Source organism: Lolium rigidum, chromosome 7, assembly GCF_022539505.1.
Source record: "Lolium rigidum isolate FL_2022 chromosome 7, APGP_CSIRO_Lrig_0.1, whole genome shotgun sequence".
Classification (NCBI taxonomy): domain Eukaryota; kingdom Viridiplantae; phylum Streptophyta; class Magnoliopsida; order Poales; family Poaceae; genus Lolium; species Lolium rigidum.
Genome location: NC_061514.1, coordinates 80808595 through 80824075, shown reverse-complemented (window position 1 = coordinate 80824075; position 15481 = coordinate 80808595). Strand labels below are relative to the sequence as shown.

Genomic DNA, 15481 nt, shown 5'->3' with positions numbered 1-15481 from the left:
ATTTTTTTTGAAACATATATACGTGAGATATGGCCTAGCTAGAATGTAGACAAAAAGGTTGCTAGTAGAGTCGAACAACCTACTAGGATAACAACATGACTGCAGCCTACTCCTCCTTGGCTAGAGCTAGCCACAATCCCAGGGATCATTTCAATTCTATGCAATTTGGTAAGACTAATTAATCGGTTTAATATGCCTAGAGTATTTGTTTCGACGATTAGGTATGCATATTTATCTGATTTGATATAGGCGAGCAAATATGTGTATTTAGCCAATTTAATATACCTAGTCGAGTTATTATGCACATAAGCCGATTCAACTTACCTATTAACGTAAGAGAAATCTAGAAAAGACTCCCGTCGCCCGCCCCTCCCCCCCCCTCCCCAAGGCAACCGGGCGCCCACCCTCCCCCGCGCCGGTCCCCGCCTCCCTCCCTCCCCCCCTCCCCAAGGCAACCGGGCGCCCACCCTCCCCCGCGCCAGTCCCCCGCCTCCCTCCCTCCCCCACCGCCGCCGGGTAAAGCCGGCGCGGTGCCGATGGCGGCGGATTCTCCCCTTCTCCGCGCGTTAGGAGGCCCGACGGGGCGGATCTCGGCCTAGTGGCGGTGAGGAGCTTCGGTGGCGGCGCTGGCCGCTGCACCTCGGGCCGCGGTGGGCGGACGCGGTGTCGCTGCTCCTCTGGTCGCCCTCCCCCGCGCGCTCTGCGGCCCCGTCGGGGCGGGCCTGGGTCTCACAGCGGTGCGGCGTGGTGGCTCCGGCTTGGCCGGCGCTGCTCCTGCTGTGCCCGGCGGCTAGGGTTGGCGGCGGCGGAGCCTCGTGCGCTGTTCTGGCCGCCGGTAGCTGTGGGCGCAGCTCTAGGGTTTCGGCCAGATGCTGGGCCGGTCGGATGTCCCTCCTGTCGTGGTGGGCGGTGAGGCCCACGGACGTGGTGGTTGTGGTTTGGTTGGTAGAACGCCTGCACCACCGTGCTGCATGAATCTCCGCTTGTTCGTGCTCGATCTGTAACGGATCTAGCGACCTTTATGCCTGTTTGTGTTGATGACTCTCTGTTTTTTCACAGGGTTCATGACTGCGGCGTTGCGGTGGGCAACGTCCTCGCCGCCTTCTTGGGATTGGGTCCCTAGGCTGGCTCGTGCTCGCCGGGGTAGGTAGCACATTCTCCCTTCGACCGTTGTAGTTGCGCTAGGGCAGGGTTTGACGTCGTCGGGGATGTTGCGGCCGTCGTGGTGCCGCCGATCCGGCGTCAAGCGACGTCCGGCTCCGGGTGCAGGCTGGGTTGGCCAGCCGGCTATTGCGTCACCTTTCGGTGTCGTTCCCTTGTTGAAGGCGTCCCAAGGTGGATCCATCGCGTCGAATTGATGGATTCCGTACCTCCGCCTCAACCTGCTAATCTTGTTGGCCCCGCTTCAGGTAAGCTTCTCTTGTAGTGTCTTGTGGATCACCCTTTGATCTCTCGCTGGTGTCTCAGCCCTCGCACCTCGTCGGCCTGGCTGCTTATACACAGCCTTGCTTCGATAACTGATGGCTCGCCTAGCGCCTTGGAGGGCTTTGCTAGGTCGGCGTCTGGTCGTAGTTTCGACCGGTGTGCCTATCCCAATGCCATTGGAAGATGTGTTTCGAGTCCGGACCTAACCCGAGCTCGGGGGTGGTGGTTCGGAGTGCAGGTGAAAGCTTTGCGAGACCGACCTCGGCCTCTGCCGATGATGATGACGCATTCGTGTGCCATGCACCTTCTTGGAGGCGTCGCCGCAAGATCCCCTCCCCTTTGGATCCTCAAGTTCTGTTGTAACTTCTTTTGTTGTTAGTTTTTTATTTCAGTTGTGTGTTATAACTTATGGTGTAACTTCTGGCCGGTTGATGGCTTCCTTAATTTAAAATCGGACTCATTTCAAATCATCTGTCTAAAAAAAACTTACCTATTAACCGATTTAGTATACGAGCGAAAACAAACGCCAGTGTGTGCTCCGTCGTGCTCCCCGTGCCGGCGCTGATGCCCGCCACAAGCCCCTCCCCTATCACGACGCCGTCGTAGGACACCACCACCTGCCCATGGCTGAACCGGTTCTCCGCCGCCAGCAACCGCTCGTTCCTCACGTGCGGGGTCACGTTGAACGCCAGGGCGCTCAGCCCGGGCGGGTCGCCGAGGCCGGTGAGCTCAAGGGAGTAGATATCGTGTAGGAAGGGCTACCCAACTCAGCAACGAAGAAAAACACTTGTTTCGATCTTATCCTCTCCCTTTGGTGCTACGAGGAGAGAGGCGGCCGAGAGGGCGACCGCGCTTTTCTCCCCGTTTTCTCCGGCGCCGGCGTGGGTTCCCCTCCCCTTCTCAGTCCGCTGCGGCGGCGGAAGGGTGGGGGAACCCCGGGTCCGTGCGTTCGGCTGTAAATAGGGTAGGGTTCGTTGCCGGCGGCGGCGTCTGCGAGGGGGCGGCGTCGGTGGGTCCGGTGTTTTGGTCTTCTCGGATCCGGCCCTCTCCCGTCTCCGTTCGTTGCGGTGGCGGCGGATCTGTGGAAGTTCTCCCGCGCGGCCGGCATGGCGACGATGCGGGGCGTGCGTGGTGGAGATGCCGTCCTCGAGCTCTTCGGTCGTCGCGGCGTCGTCTCCTCCAACGACGGCGCGGAGCTGCTGAGGTAGGTGTGTGGAGGAAGGGAGGATCTGGCGGCTGGGCCAGTTCGTGGAAGAAGGTGGAGGGATCCGGCTGTCGCCTGTGCGGCGGCGTGGCGGTTGCCATGGATCCGGAGCTGAAGAAGGTTGGGAGCGAGTCTCCCGCCGATGAGCTTTTCGTGTCAAGATCCAGCTTCCTGGAGCTGGTGGCGATTGCGGTTCTTCAAAGCCTGTGGGCTAGCTAGCGGCCTCTTATGTTCCAGGGATGCTGCCTCTCCGTGCGGTGTCCTCCCTCCGGCGACGGTGGTCGGGTGTGCGGTGCAGCGGCGACGGATGCGGTGAAGACGGAGGACTAGCGTTCTCTGGATTCTTCTCTGTAGCTAGGTGGTGCCACCTGGTTGGCCTGTATCCTCTCTGTTTTACTCGTATTTGTACTGCTCTGGTTTGTATTTCCTTACCGTATGAATACAAGTAACGTATGCCTTCGGGCGTACGTTGTCAAAAAAAAAAAAAAAAAACTCAGCAACGAAGGCAAACACGACCAGCTAAACAACTGTTTAATTTGCAAGCGCTTAGACGAAAAACTTGTGGCAGGGAGGCAACATGCATGGAACAAGATGAAAACAGAGGAACAAAATTTTCTTGGGAACAAAGAAGAGAAAAACTATATACCAAAACCAATCACGGAGAAGGTTATGCCCCCGAGACCTTTGGGATTTCGTCTCCATGCTGATTGCCGGTCTACCTATATGCTACAGGTGCGAATTTAAAGACCTATCTGCTACAGGTGCGAATTTGAAGGGTAAAAACAGCTCACATCAGACTCCGATCCAAACTCCCGTCGTGTACGTGTACCGGTGTATGTGCAATAGTTGTATAATATATATGCAGTCTCCGAGCTTGCCAGAAAGAAACACGCCTAGCTAAGGTCCAGCCCAAATTCCATCAATCTAGTTGGATTCATATATTTTCTGATTCCATGGACACCTAGATAATTACAGAACCAAAAATGGTTACATAATATTTTTCCTCATCAACCTCGCGTGCGCTCCTGCTCCCTCTTCGCCATGGCACATCAACCTCTGTTTTATTCAACCCTGAAACCGATTGCTCTGCCCGCCTGGACACGGCCGTCCGCGGCTGATTAGTTGCGAATTTATTATCATCCTCTACAAATTTTCAACCCTTAGCCGCAGGGCAAACTATCCGACCCTCAAGCTCAACCACCAGATTCAAATTAAAAAACAGCTTTAAGATCCCATATCCGTATGGACCACCAGGTCAGCATCCAACCACGGATCAGGGCTGTTGTACTGATACAACAGCATACAATAGCTTGTGCGGTTGTGCCTTTGACTTATCACCAGCACTACCATCCAGAATAACGTCAGAAACTAAGAATTACTTAACGATATAAGATGGAAATAAAAACACAAACGATAATTAATAAGCTAAAATTCTGACTTTGATTGCGTTATCCACTACAGAAGGTATGAATAATGGTAAGACCACGTGTATGGTGTATCTGAATCAGATGATACTTTGTACAAACCTTCTAGAAGTCACAAATGAAAATACATTTACCAATGGATAAACCTCATGACCTGTATCCGAATCAGCAGTCATTATTGTCATCTGCTAGCGGGCAGTTCAGGAACTTCCTTGTGGACCTCATTGCCGCAGGAGATATGCCTGATATGTTTTTAACTCCTAGCTAGGATACAATAAAGAGAACATAAGAGTATGGTATAATGTTCAACTATGAAGAGAGTTATTGACAGTTGTCACTAGTGTATAAGAAACCAATTGCTTATACATAGTCCTTATTTCCTAATACTGTTCTAGTCAAGTCAAATTTGAGTAATGTGCCTATAAAGATAAGAAAAAATGTGTACCTTGATCACTAAGCAAATACATCTACTAGGAATAGTACCAACTGATCAATTTAGGGTGATGATATTTTATTGGTAATACTTGTTGTCTTGCAATCTTAGCAGCCGTATGAATGATTAGCTGAATCATATGAAAAGGAATCAGGGAATCCATGTGAGCATATGTACCCTCTAATATAAAATTGTCTTTTATACTTTGATGTTTATAGTGTTAGAAAAAACAAAATATTGTCTACATCTATCTTAGGCGCTTTTTTTTTATCAAGCAGCATGAATGATGCGTGTACACAACTTTTCTGTCGGATGAGAAAAATATCATCTTCTGTTGACCTAAGGTATTGTTATTCTGGCATGTTTTAATGTTTGCCTCCAAAAATAATGCTATGAACAACAGTGACTTGATACCTTACAGCTGCAATTATTTGACAAAGCATCCATCATGTACCTTCCACGAAAGACCGTGTGCTCGGGTAATCTGGTCCGATCCAAGCCACTGTGTAAATTGCAGGAAGCTCCACCGGAGGCTCCTTTTCCACAGTACATCCTCTTTTGCAAGCAACGCGAGTTTTAGATTATGCTACAAATCATCTTGATCTCTCGTTGCTTCAACTACTGAGACATATCCTGATATCCACATAATTCCTTGCGCAACGCCACCATGGCTGATCCTAACATGATTTGTGCACCTTTGCAGCCTGTGTGTGGCTTCATCAATAACACAGGGCTACCAGCAGCTACTGCAAGACAGTTCTCTTCTTTCTTTTGCATCAAGCGCAATCGGAGAGCCCTTACTAAAGCCAATGAATACCTCCAAGCTTTAGAGAAGGTGGTCCAAGAAGAAGTGATCCACGAGACCAACCAGAACAAGAAGTGTCATCCTCTGGTAGAATTATGGCTGAGAAAGGTCGATGGAGTCCTCGTCTTAATTGATGATATTGACCAAGAGTGTGATCGACTCATGCAATACTCTTGCTTCTGCAATTATTCTCTAATCCTTAGAAAACGGTATCGTATTGGCAAGCGTGTTCTGAAGACTCTCGAGGATCTTGGGGAGCTAATTGAGGAAGGGAACCAATTTAAGGAATTTGGGTCCAAGCCTTTGCCAGACTTGGTCGAGGATCGACCAAGGATAGAAGCCTTTGGCATGGAGACTGTCTTGAAGGACCTCCGGGAATATTTTGACAGCAGCAATGTGGGCATCATTGGAGTTTGGGGTCCAGGAGGGGTAGGGAAGACAACACTTCTCAATACCTTCAACAATGAACTCAAAGAATGTGGCAGTGATGACCAGGTGTGTATCTCTGATAGGAAACTAGTTATTTTGCATATATGATTTTTTTGTTTATGATTATATGATTCTACAAGAGAAACTTAAATGAAATTAGTAACAGAAGTTATTATACGCATTTGAGTACTAATTCTTTCCATTAGATTTGAATAAATGTAAATAAAACCCTTCCATTTAATATATTTTTGATCCAAACTTCAAGTGTACAAAGCAAGCTAGAAGTGTGTGCATCTGATCACTCAAAAGAACAATGCAATTCCATCTCCAGTCCACGTTTAGCTTTGTGTTATCCAAATCCATCATATCCAAGCTGTCGTGATATTAGACATCCAAGGCCCAAAATGGATATTAGGAATTGTAGTGTCTGCATGTGAAACAATGGTAGTGTGTGGGAGCGGCCCAAAGCTGGCACCACCGACGCATGTGGTGGACGACGCAAGAAGGGGAGCCGGTGGCAGACACGAGACGGGCAAGCTAGGCACCTGTGTGGAAGGAATGGTGAGTCTAGAACGCTGGCCAACAACGATGTTGTGGAGCAGAAACTGCTGTGCAGTGACGACACGGCCAGATCGAGATGGCTCCAATCCATCATCTGACGCAAGAAGGGGAGCCGACGGCCGATGCGTGTGGTGGTGGCCGTTAAGCGATGTGAGCGGGGGCAACGCACCTGCAACAGAAGTCAACTGGATACTGGACTATCCAACTGCAAGGTCCAAAGTTATCCAATGACCTAATGTTCTGTTGATGTCCGTGTAGGGATGTAAGCGGGATCCCAACAACATCCCACTTCTAGTTCATTTGAGGATTTCCATGTCCAATGATTCCCAGTTCAGCTGGATCCAATTTAGTTCAGATAGAAAGCCCGTGGTGTTTTTTTGACGGGTCGAAAACCAGTGGAGTTTAGAGATCCAAGTTCCAGGCTTAAATTTATATCATAAATTTCACAACCAATATAATAACTTATTCTCGTTTCTCTAAGACTCTAAGTATGTGTTTTTTTTTTGGAAAATTATCTGGTTTTCCTCAAAGCAAATGGTAGTATCAATCTTTTGTTTAAAGAGGCATTAATTAGATGAAGATAAGTACCACTGTAGTTTAAAGTTGAACGCATGTTTCCAAAACATTGAATTTATACAACAAAATAAAAACGTTGACCAACGGGGAAGATTCCCTCCCTTGGCTCTACGTTGTTAGATAGATGATGAGACCTCTCCAGCAGCGGATTTATACGCGTTAGATAACACTCCGTTTAATTCGGTCCCCTTGGCACTCGAACCCGGGTGGGCTGGCTGCGCACTCGCAAGCCTTACCACTGAGCTAGCACTCAAAATATACAAAGCATAAAAGAAATTAACGGCTCTTCTCCAGAACTACATACTTAACTACGTTCTTCTTTACCAGACATTTGAATAAGTGTATATTATCTGATGTCACAGAGTCACAAGATCACAATACATTCTAACTTGCTGGACGCAGCTTGAGTATGCATGTTTCTGAAGTTACTATCGATTAAACAGAGGACAGAACTTCTGCCCTTGCTCTGACATATTTGAATCAACGCAAGCACAAAATCTCCCTTGCACACGTTATTACTCCCCAAGAATTTTCTTAATAAGCAGGCTTTTACATCTGTCCAACAATGACAAAAGAAAATAAGAGCGAGCATTGTCTCGCTATGTGAACAGGAGCTAGAGCATAGGCATGGTATTAGGTAACCCGTTAATTCAATATTTTCGTTTGGCCCTCATAGGAATGATTAATTTCTTACACTTGATTAACCACAGGTCAGAAGATTAACTCCATTATTCCACAACTTACTATTCCTAAATATTCCTAATATTATTTAACTGGGTCCTAATATTTCTATCGATCCAACTTGACTTTGCTAGGTGGTAATCATGATTGAGGTGTCCAACTCCGGAACTCTAAATATAGAAGCCATCCAGCGGACGATTACAGACCGCCTTGGTTTGTTGTGGAATGACGCAGAGGCAGAAACAACTCGTGCCAGATCCATAGCGAAAGCACTGAGCAGAAAGAAATTTATTATTTTGCTGGATGATGTTAGGGAACAATTCGATTTAGTTTATGTCGGAATCCCAACCCCAGATTCTCAAAGCAAAAGCAAGTTAATTCTTACTTCACGCTATGAAAATGTTTGTTATCAAATGGGAGTACAACAGAGTTTGATCAAGATGGAGTACCTAGGGAAGGAGTCAGCATGGGAGCTCTTCCGAAGCAATTTGAGCACTAAAGCTGTTATGGCACTTGACTCTCCTGCCACCAATAATGTGGTACAAGAGCATGCTGAAGCAATTGTCAAAACCTGTGGTGGTCTGCCACTTGCACTCAAAGTGATAGGGAGAGCCGTGGCAGGACTAACAGAGCCCAAGGATTGGAGCTTGGCAGTGGAAGCGACCAAGGATGACCTAAAGGACTTGGATGGAGTCCCTGCAATGTTCAATATATTGAAGTACAGTTACGATAAGTTGATAGAAACACAGCAGCAGTGCTTCTTGTACTGCACCCTTTTCCCAGAATATGGCTCAATCAACAAAGATAAGCTTGTGGAGTACTGGATGGCAGACGGGTTGATACCTCAGGACCCCAAGAAAGGCCATCGCATAATCCGTAGCCTGTTGTCTGCATGCTTGTTGGAACATCGCAAGTCTGACTCCTCAGAGGTGAAAATGCACCACATAATTCGTCATCTGGGATTTTCCCTTGCTGGGCAGGAAAATATTATTGTGAAGGCTGGAATGAGTTTGGAGGAGGCTCCATCACACAGAGAGTGGAAAACAGCAAGAAGGATATCACTCATGTTTAGTGACATAGAGGACCTTTGTATCCCACCAGAGTGCAAGAATCTTGTAACTTTGCTAGTTCAGAACAATCCTAAATTGGAAAGGTTGTGCCCAACATTCTTTGAATTCATGCCTTCTTTAAGGGTTCTTGATCTTTCACACACCGGCATCACAACTCTTCCAGACTGTAAGACATTGACCAAGCTGAAGTACCTCAATTTGTCCCACACAAGCATTGAGAGCCTTCCAAAAGAGTTTTGGGTGCTCAAAGAACTAACACATCTAGATTTAAGTGTTACCAAGGCCCTTACGGACACATTTGATAACTGTTCCAAGCTACACAAGCTAAGAGTGCTAAACCTCTTCCGAAGCAACTACGGGATTCGTGATGTCAATGATCTGAACATTGATACCTTAAAGAAACTGGAGTTCCTTGGAATCACAATTTATGCAGAAGAAGTGCTAAAGAAATTGACCAAGACACACCCTCTCGCAAAGTCGACACAGTGCCTTAGCCTCAAACACTGTGAACAAATGAAGTCGATCCAAATATCAGACTTCACCCATATGGTGCAACTTGGAGAGCTCTACGTTGAATCATGTCATGACTTGGAAAAGCTTATTGCAGACTCTGACAACCAAAAGGCTTCTTGTCTGCAAGTTCTCACCCTTGCTGAACTTCCTGCTCTCCAAACCATTATTATTGGATCTTCGCCTCATCACTTCCGGAATCTCCTAGAAATTACAATCTCTCACTGCCAAAAGTTGCACGATGTCACCTGGGTTCTGCAGCTGGAGGCACTTGAGAAGCTTTCTATATGTCACTGTCATGAATTAGACCAAGTTGTTCAAGAAACAATTGGCGAGCTGGAAAGCAAGAGTTCAGGAATTGAACATGGCAGTGTTCAGAATTTCAGGAAAAAAAATGGTTTCTCTGAAGAACAAGAGATACATGGTATGGTAGACGACGCATGGGATGAATATAACAAATTTTACCAGAATATGACCAAGAGTGGCCGGATCAATGGAATAGAGCATCATGTAAACTTCCCAAAACTGAGATCACTGGTTCTGACTGACCTACCAAAGCTGAGAAGGATATGCATACCAAGAGAATTTCCTTGTCTTGAAAGTATTAGGGTGGAGGACTGCCTGAATCTGAGAACAATCCCATTGGGTCAAACAAGTGACTGCCCGAGACTAAAAAGGATTTTTGGATCGTATGAGTGGTGGGAAAGGCTAGAATGGAGCGTCAAAGACATAATGGAGAGCAAGTATTTCATTCCCATCCAAGACAAATAATAGCACAAGTATGATACTATTTAAACTATATTTCTCACTGCAGCATGATGGTACAGCACACGTTACTGATGTATTGTGTTTATGATGATGTAAATACCAGTCAATGTTTTTTTATTCATGGTTTTTCTTTGTTCAGATTCATAAAATAAGTGGCTTCTGTATCAGCATGTCTGAACCATATTATGTTTATGATGTAGATACCAATGTATGCATTCATTAAAGACATTGATATGCTGAGATTCATATAAGAGGCTTGTGTACAAGCCTATCTGTATATACTATGTTTATGATGTAAAAATACCAATGAATCAATTCCATTGATTAATTACATTTATATGTTCAGGTTCATAAATATGTGGCTACTGTACAAGCCAATTTTTATTCTGTGTACTCTAGATGGAACCCAACCGCATAAAGCATATGTTCAGCACAGCTTGTATTCACAGAGCATATCCTTTAAATGCTCCACCCAAATACTAGTGCAGTTAGTGCATACCTGATTGACTTTCCTTCAATGGTAATGTTTGTAGCCTGCAATAGGGCTCCAACTGTGCATTTCTACTTACTTAATCTCCTACCCAACGACTCCTGAAAGAAACAATAAGAATGTCAGTTTCCAGATGCAACATATTTCTTCGAACACAAAGTCGAAGGAAGTGTAAAAGAGAATCCTGCCATGAAGAGACAGCGACTGCCATATGCATAAGATAAACTCAAAGTGTTCAAGATCATGTCCTATATATACAATGGATAACTTCCGTCCATTCTGAATACAAGGCGTCGCTCATGCATATCGTCGAACAGCTTGCGGACACAGTGGACAGCAGTCACTCATGTGTGATGAAAATCTTCCATGAGAAGATCCCACAAACCACAACCCTCGATGCTCGATTAGATATCTGCTCCAGGCCCTATTTTACCACGGAGGGGTCACCGCTTGGGCTTGCACTGAGCAGCAGTTTGCTGAACAGGCAGCATGCCTCGCTGCTTCGGATGCGCGCGCGGAAGGGCAACCGCGCAACCACGCTCAACATTTGTGACTGCAAGTAAGTAGATCAGGAGGCAGAAGAGGCGACTACTCGCACACTCACCGCGAGGCTACGACGGCGTGGGTCTTGCGCAGTTGCGCGCTTCGTCTCTCTCGCTCTCCCCGCCTCCGCCCTCCGGTCCGGAAGAAAACAGAGGAAAGCGGGGAGAAGGCAAAGCTGCAAGCAGCCAAGCACTACGCGAAACAGTACAGGCAAACTACCACGTCCTGTTTGATTCAAAGGATTTTCAAAAGATTTCTATAGGACTTTTTTTTGAACAAAACTATAGTACTCTTAAAAATGGTATCCGCTAAAATATTCATGGATTGCTTTTCTACACTTTAATCTTATAGGACTTCTACAAAGAGGATTTTCTTTCTATAGGACTTTTTTTTTTTTGAACAAAACTATAGGACTCTTAAAAATGGTATCCGCTAAAATATTCATGGATTGCTTTTCTACACTTTAATCTTTATAGGACTTCTACAAAGAGGATTTTCTGCGTGTTTATATGGTATACATTTTTCATATAAAGATCATTTGATTTAAAAAATGGTATCCGCTAAAATATTCATGGATTGCTTTTCTACACTACAATTTTATAGGACTTCTAGAAAGAGGATTATCTGCGTTTTTCTTATGGTGTAACCAAACCTCTGTAACTAATTTTTGTGTTTCATTTTTGTAGAATTACACATGCCATAACATACCGTTACTACGTTTTTCTACATTGCCATGCATTCAAATCCTTTGAATCAAACATCGGCTAACAAATTTTCCCTTATGGCGTTAAGAATATTTCCACTCGGGAGCCCTAAAGTCCCGCTAAAGGGCTATGGGGATGCCGGCGCAAAAAATTACGTCCAGACGGCCCCCAAATTTATTTTGGTACCGACGCAGCCCAACAACTTATCTGGCGCCCCATGCCGAACCTAAACCACTCGGAGGCTTGCGGGGGTGCCGGATGGCCCGCGAATCGTTTGTCGTGGGTCAGCTTAGTCAGCCACTGCAGACTGGTCGTCTTGCTCCTTGCCTTCCGCCCCACATCAATGTCCTTCGCATATGCTCGCCTCCAGTCTTTGTAACGGCGGAAGGCATTAACGTTTAATGGCCGCTAACGCCTCCCCCCCCCCCCCCGCTATAAAAACCGCACCCATCCCCCGTCGCCGTTGTCTTCCCCATCCAAAGCAGTTCGCATCCACCCGCAGCAGAAACGCCGAGCAGAATGCCAAGAGAAGCCAACCAATCACCCCCACACCCCCACCCTTCCAATGGAGCGATACGTAGGCGACGACACCACCGTGAATGTCTTTGGGATGTCCGTTGGATGGGTCCTCGGCGCCAATGGGTTGTCGGAGTCGCTCGCCTATCGGGTCAGCGCGGCGAGCAGCCATCTACGGCCACTTATGGTCGGTGCTCACGCCGGAGGAGCGCAACGACCCGCGATGGGACCCCGACAACAACATCGCATGGACGACCTTCTTCATCCGGTAGCGCCACGACGACAATGGGCCGCCGCCAGAGAACAACAACTCCGCGGGGTGGCAGCGGTGGTGGAGCGTGCCTAGGAGGACCCTCGCCTGGGTCCTCAACCACATCGTTGTCGGTGTAATGGAACCCAGGGTGCCATGTCACACCTCCCGCTGGGCCCTCGCGGCGGCCCAAGAACATGAGACAAGGTTTCCCTCTCTGAGATACAAGGTTTCCCTCTCCGAGAGACAGGAGGTCTCTGCGAGGGGGAGACACCTCGCGAAGGACCCCTCGCGAGGGGTCCATGACTTAGTTGTTTCTAGGCTACCAGAAGGCATCGTGGAGCTTCCCTCCGCGAGAGGAATCACAAGGAGATGCCATGGAGATCCCTTTGTAGGCCAGTTGCGTAGGGATGAAGCTAAGGAACGGTGACGCCATCCATGATGCACCCCTAAAGATAAGAGAAGGTCCAAGTTTGTCTGCATAAAGTGAAGCGCCCGTTACCTCCTTTACCAAAAGGTTCAGGGTGGAAGACGCAAGTACAATAGGGAGTGTCGACATCGTCCACAACCATTCCCTGTGAACCAAGGTTGTTGGTGTGGCCATGGGCCAAGTCCACATGCTTAGTTAGGGACAGTTGTCTTCTTCCTTGGGCAGCTCTGTGGTTACCCCTCTGCCAAGTTTCCTTGGGGAGGAGGACTAGTGCCACTATAAACGGAGGGGCGGCTGCCCAGTAGAGGGGATCTGGCCATCGACTCTTGATCCCTTGGAGATACCATTTAGATATCATTGTCTTCTACCTAGAGCAGATCCCATCTAGATCTAGGGAACCAAATTGTGTAAGGGTACATTGCCCCTAAGCGTGTTTTTGGTAATTAATGACAATCCTCTATGGACTAATGTTTTCATTGTGTTTATATGAAGGAATATTCCATAGGTATTTTTTAAGTCCATATGTTGGATTCAAGTGTGGATGCCATGAATACAATGTTATATCTTTGGTATTGGCATCAAGATCATCGATTTGAAGAGAAGAATATGATATGATCAAGAAGAAGAAATGAAGATGGAGTTCTTGTGTGAAACTCAAGTTAGCCATGCTCTAGCTTATGTGCTAAGCAATGAATGATCAAGATATTATGATAGAGCATGAAGAGATACAAGGTTGACCAAGACTAAGAGTAGAGATTGAATTCAAGTTGGTCAACACATGAAGCATAAAGATTATACCACTTTGGATCATGTGATCTTGTGGATAGTAAGCCTTGTCAATTATGGTTCATGAGCTAACTCACTATATATGTGCATTTGTGTTGTGTATGTGGGTTAGGTCTCTTGCCATGGGCATGCATCAATAGTACGATCTCATATAGCCCATGAGAGTATGGCATCAAGCTTGGATGTCACCAAGGTTGAGAAGGGCAAGTTCAAGATGATCATATCAAAGATATTGATACGCCGCAAACGTATCTATAATTTTTGATGCTCCATGCTTGTTTTACACCAATTCCAATATGTTTTGTTTACATTTCGTGACACTTATATGAATTTTTCGGAACTAACCTATTGACAAGATGCCATAGTGCTAGTTCCATATTTTTTGTTGTTTTGTATTTCAGAAAAGTTGTACATGAAATATTCTCGGAATTGGATGAAACAAAAGTCGAAGTTGCTATTTTACCAAAACGAAGATGGAGTCCAGAGGAGAGACGGAGGGGGCCAGGAGCCGGCCAGACCAACCCTAGGTGTGGTCTGGCCTTGGCCCGCGCCTAGGGGTGGTGTGGGCCCACCTGGCGCCCACCGACCTCGCCCTTCCGCCTATAAATTCCCTCCAACACAAAAAATCTTAAACATCCAGCCTCCATCCACGAAAAGTTTCATCACCGCCGTCATCGTCCAGATGAGTTTCGGGGGTCAGAAGTTCCTGTTCCGGCACCCTGCCGGGACGGGGATTGACCCCCCGAAACCATCTCCATCGACTCCACCGCCTCCACTTCGACTACATGATGGTTCGTGAGTAGTTCCCCCTGGACTATGGGTTCTCGGCTGTAGCTAGTTGGTACTCTCTCTCCCATGTACTTCAATACAATGATCTCATGAGTTGCCTTACATGATTGAGATGCATATGATGTAATCGGTGTTGTATTTGTTGGGATCCGATAAATTGTGAAATTGTGATCAGATTGTTCATCATATTATCATACTGATGTTATTTAAGATCTTGCATGCTCTACTATACTTGTAGTTACCTTGATCAAGTAGTTGCATGTATCTCCAAGAGGGAGTATTTATGCTCGATAGTGGGTTCATGCCTCTAGTTTTCTGGAAGAGTGACAATAACTTCTAAAATTATAGATGTGATGTTGCTACTAGGGAGAAAATAACAATGTTGTGTCTAAGGATAATTCTATTGTTTACTTTACAAACATTGCTTAATGCGATAATCTGTTGCTTGCAACTTAATACTGGAAGGGGTTCGGATGATAACCTGAATGTGGATTATTAGTCATAGACGCAGTTGGATCACGGTCTATGTATTATGTTGTAATGCCCAATTAAATACTACAGTAAACGTTATCTTATCATAGCATGCATTGTCATGCCCTCACAATTATCAATTGCCCAACTGTAATTTGTTTACCCAACACATGTTATTTGGAGAGTTACCACTAGTGTAGATAGTTGGGAACCCCGGTCCTTCTGTCATCATCATTACTCTACAGTCAACTACGCACTGGAATATTTTCCGGTGCCATCTCCTTTGTGTTACTGCTACTGCTGTTGTGTTACTATTGACATTGCTCTCATATTACTGTTGCTTTCACATCACCCCTGTTACTAGTGCTTTTCCAGGTGCAGCTGAATTGACAACTCCGTTGTTAAGGCTTATAAGTATTCTTTACCTTCCTTGTGTCGAATCAATAAATTTGGGTTTTACTTCCCTCAAAGACTGTTGCGATCCCCTATACTTGTGGGTCATCAGATACCATGCTTGAAGCTTGTCGTTCATTGGGTGATAATGGAAATGTGAAGATTTGCCTCAATGGAGCTATCCCATAGTAGTGATTGTGAGTCTTCACGAAGCAACAACGAT

The 15481-nt window shown here is 46.4% G+C and overlaps 1 protein-coding gene and 1 long non-coding RNA gene across 2 annotated transcripts; one reads left to right on the top strand and one right to left on the bottom strand.

The window, feature by feature from the left end:
- Positions 1–4050: 4050 nt before the first annotated feature.
- LOC124677644 lies at positions 4051–11112 on the bottom strand. Its single transcript, XR_006994158.1, has 3 exons — positions 10981–11112; positions 10386–10477; positions 4051–4317 (listed from the first exon to the last, which is right to left on the bottom strand). It is a non-coding gene; the product is annotated as an uncharacterized LOC124677644 (long non-coding RNA).
- LOC124677643 (disease resistance protein RPS2-like) lies at positions 4760–10166 on the top strand. Its single transcript, XM_047213608.1, has 3 exons — positions 4760–4830; positions 4927–5786; positions 7673–10166. The coding sequence occupies exons 2-3, from the start codon at positions 5154–5156 to the stop codon at positions 9887–9889; spliced, it is 2850 nt and encodes a 949-aa protein (XP_047069564.1). The 5' UTR covers positions 4760–4830; positions 4927–5153; the 3' UTR covers positions 9890–10166.
- Positions 11113–15481: the final 4369 nt, after the last annotated feature.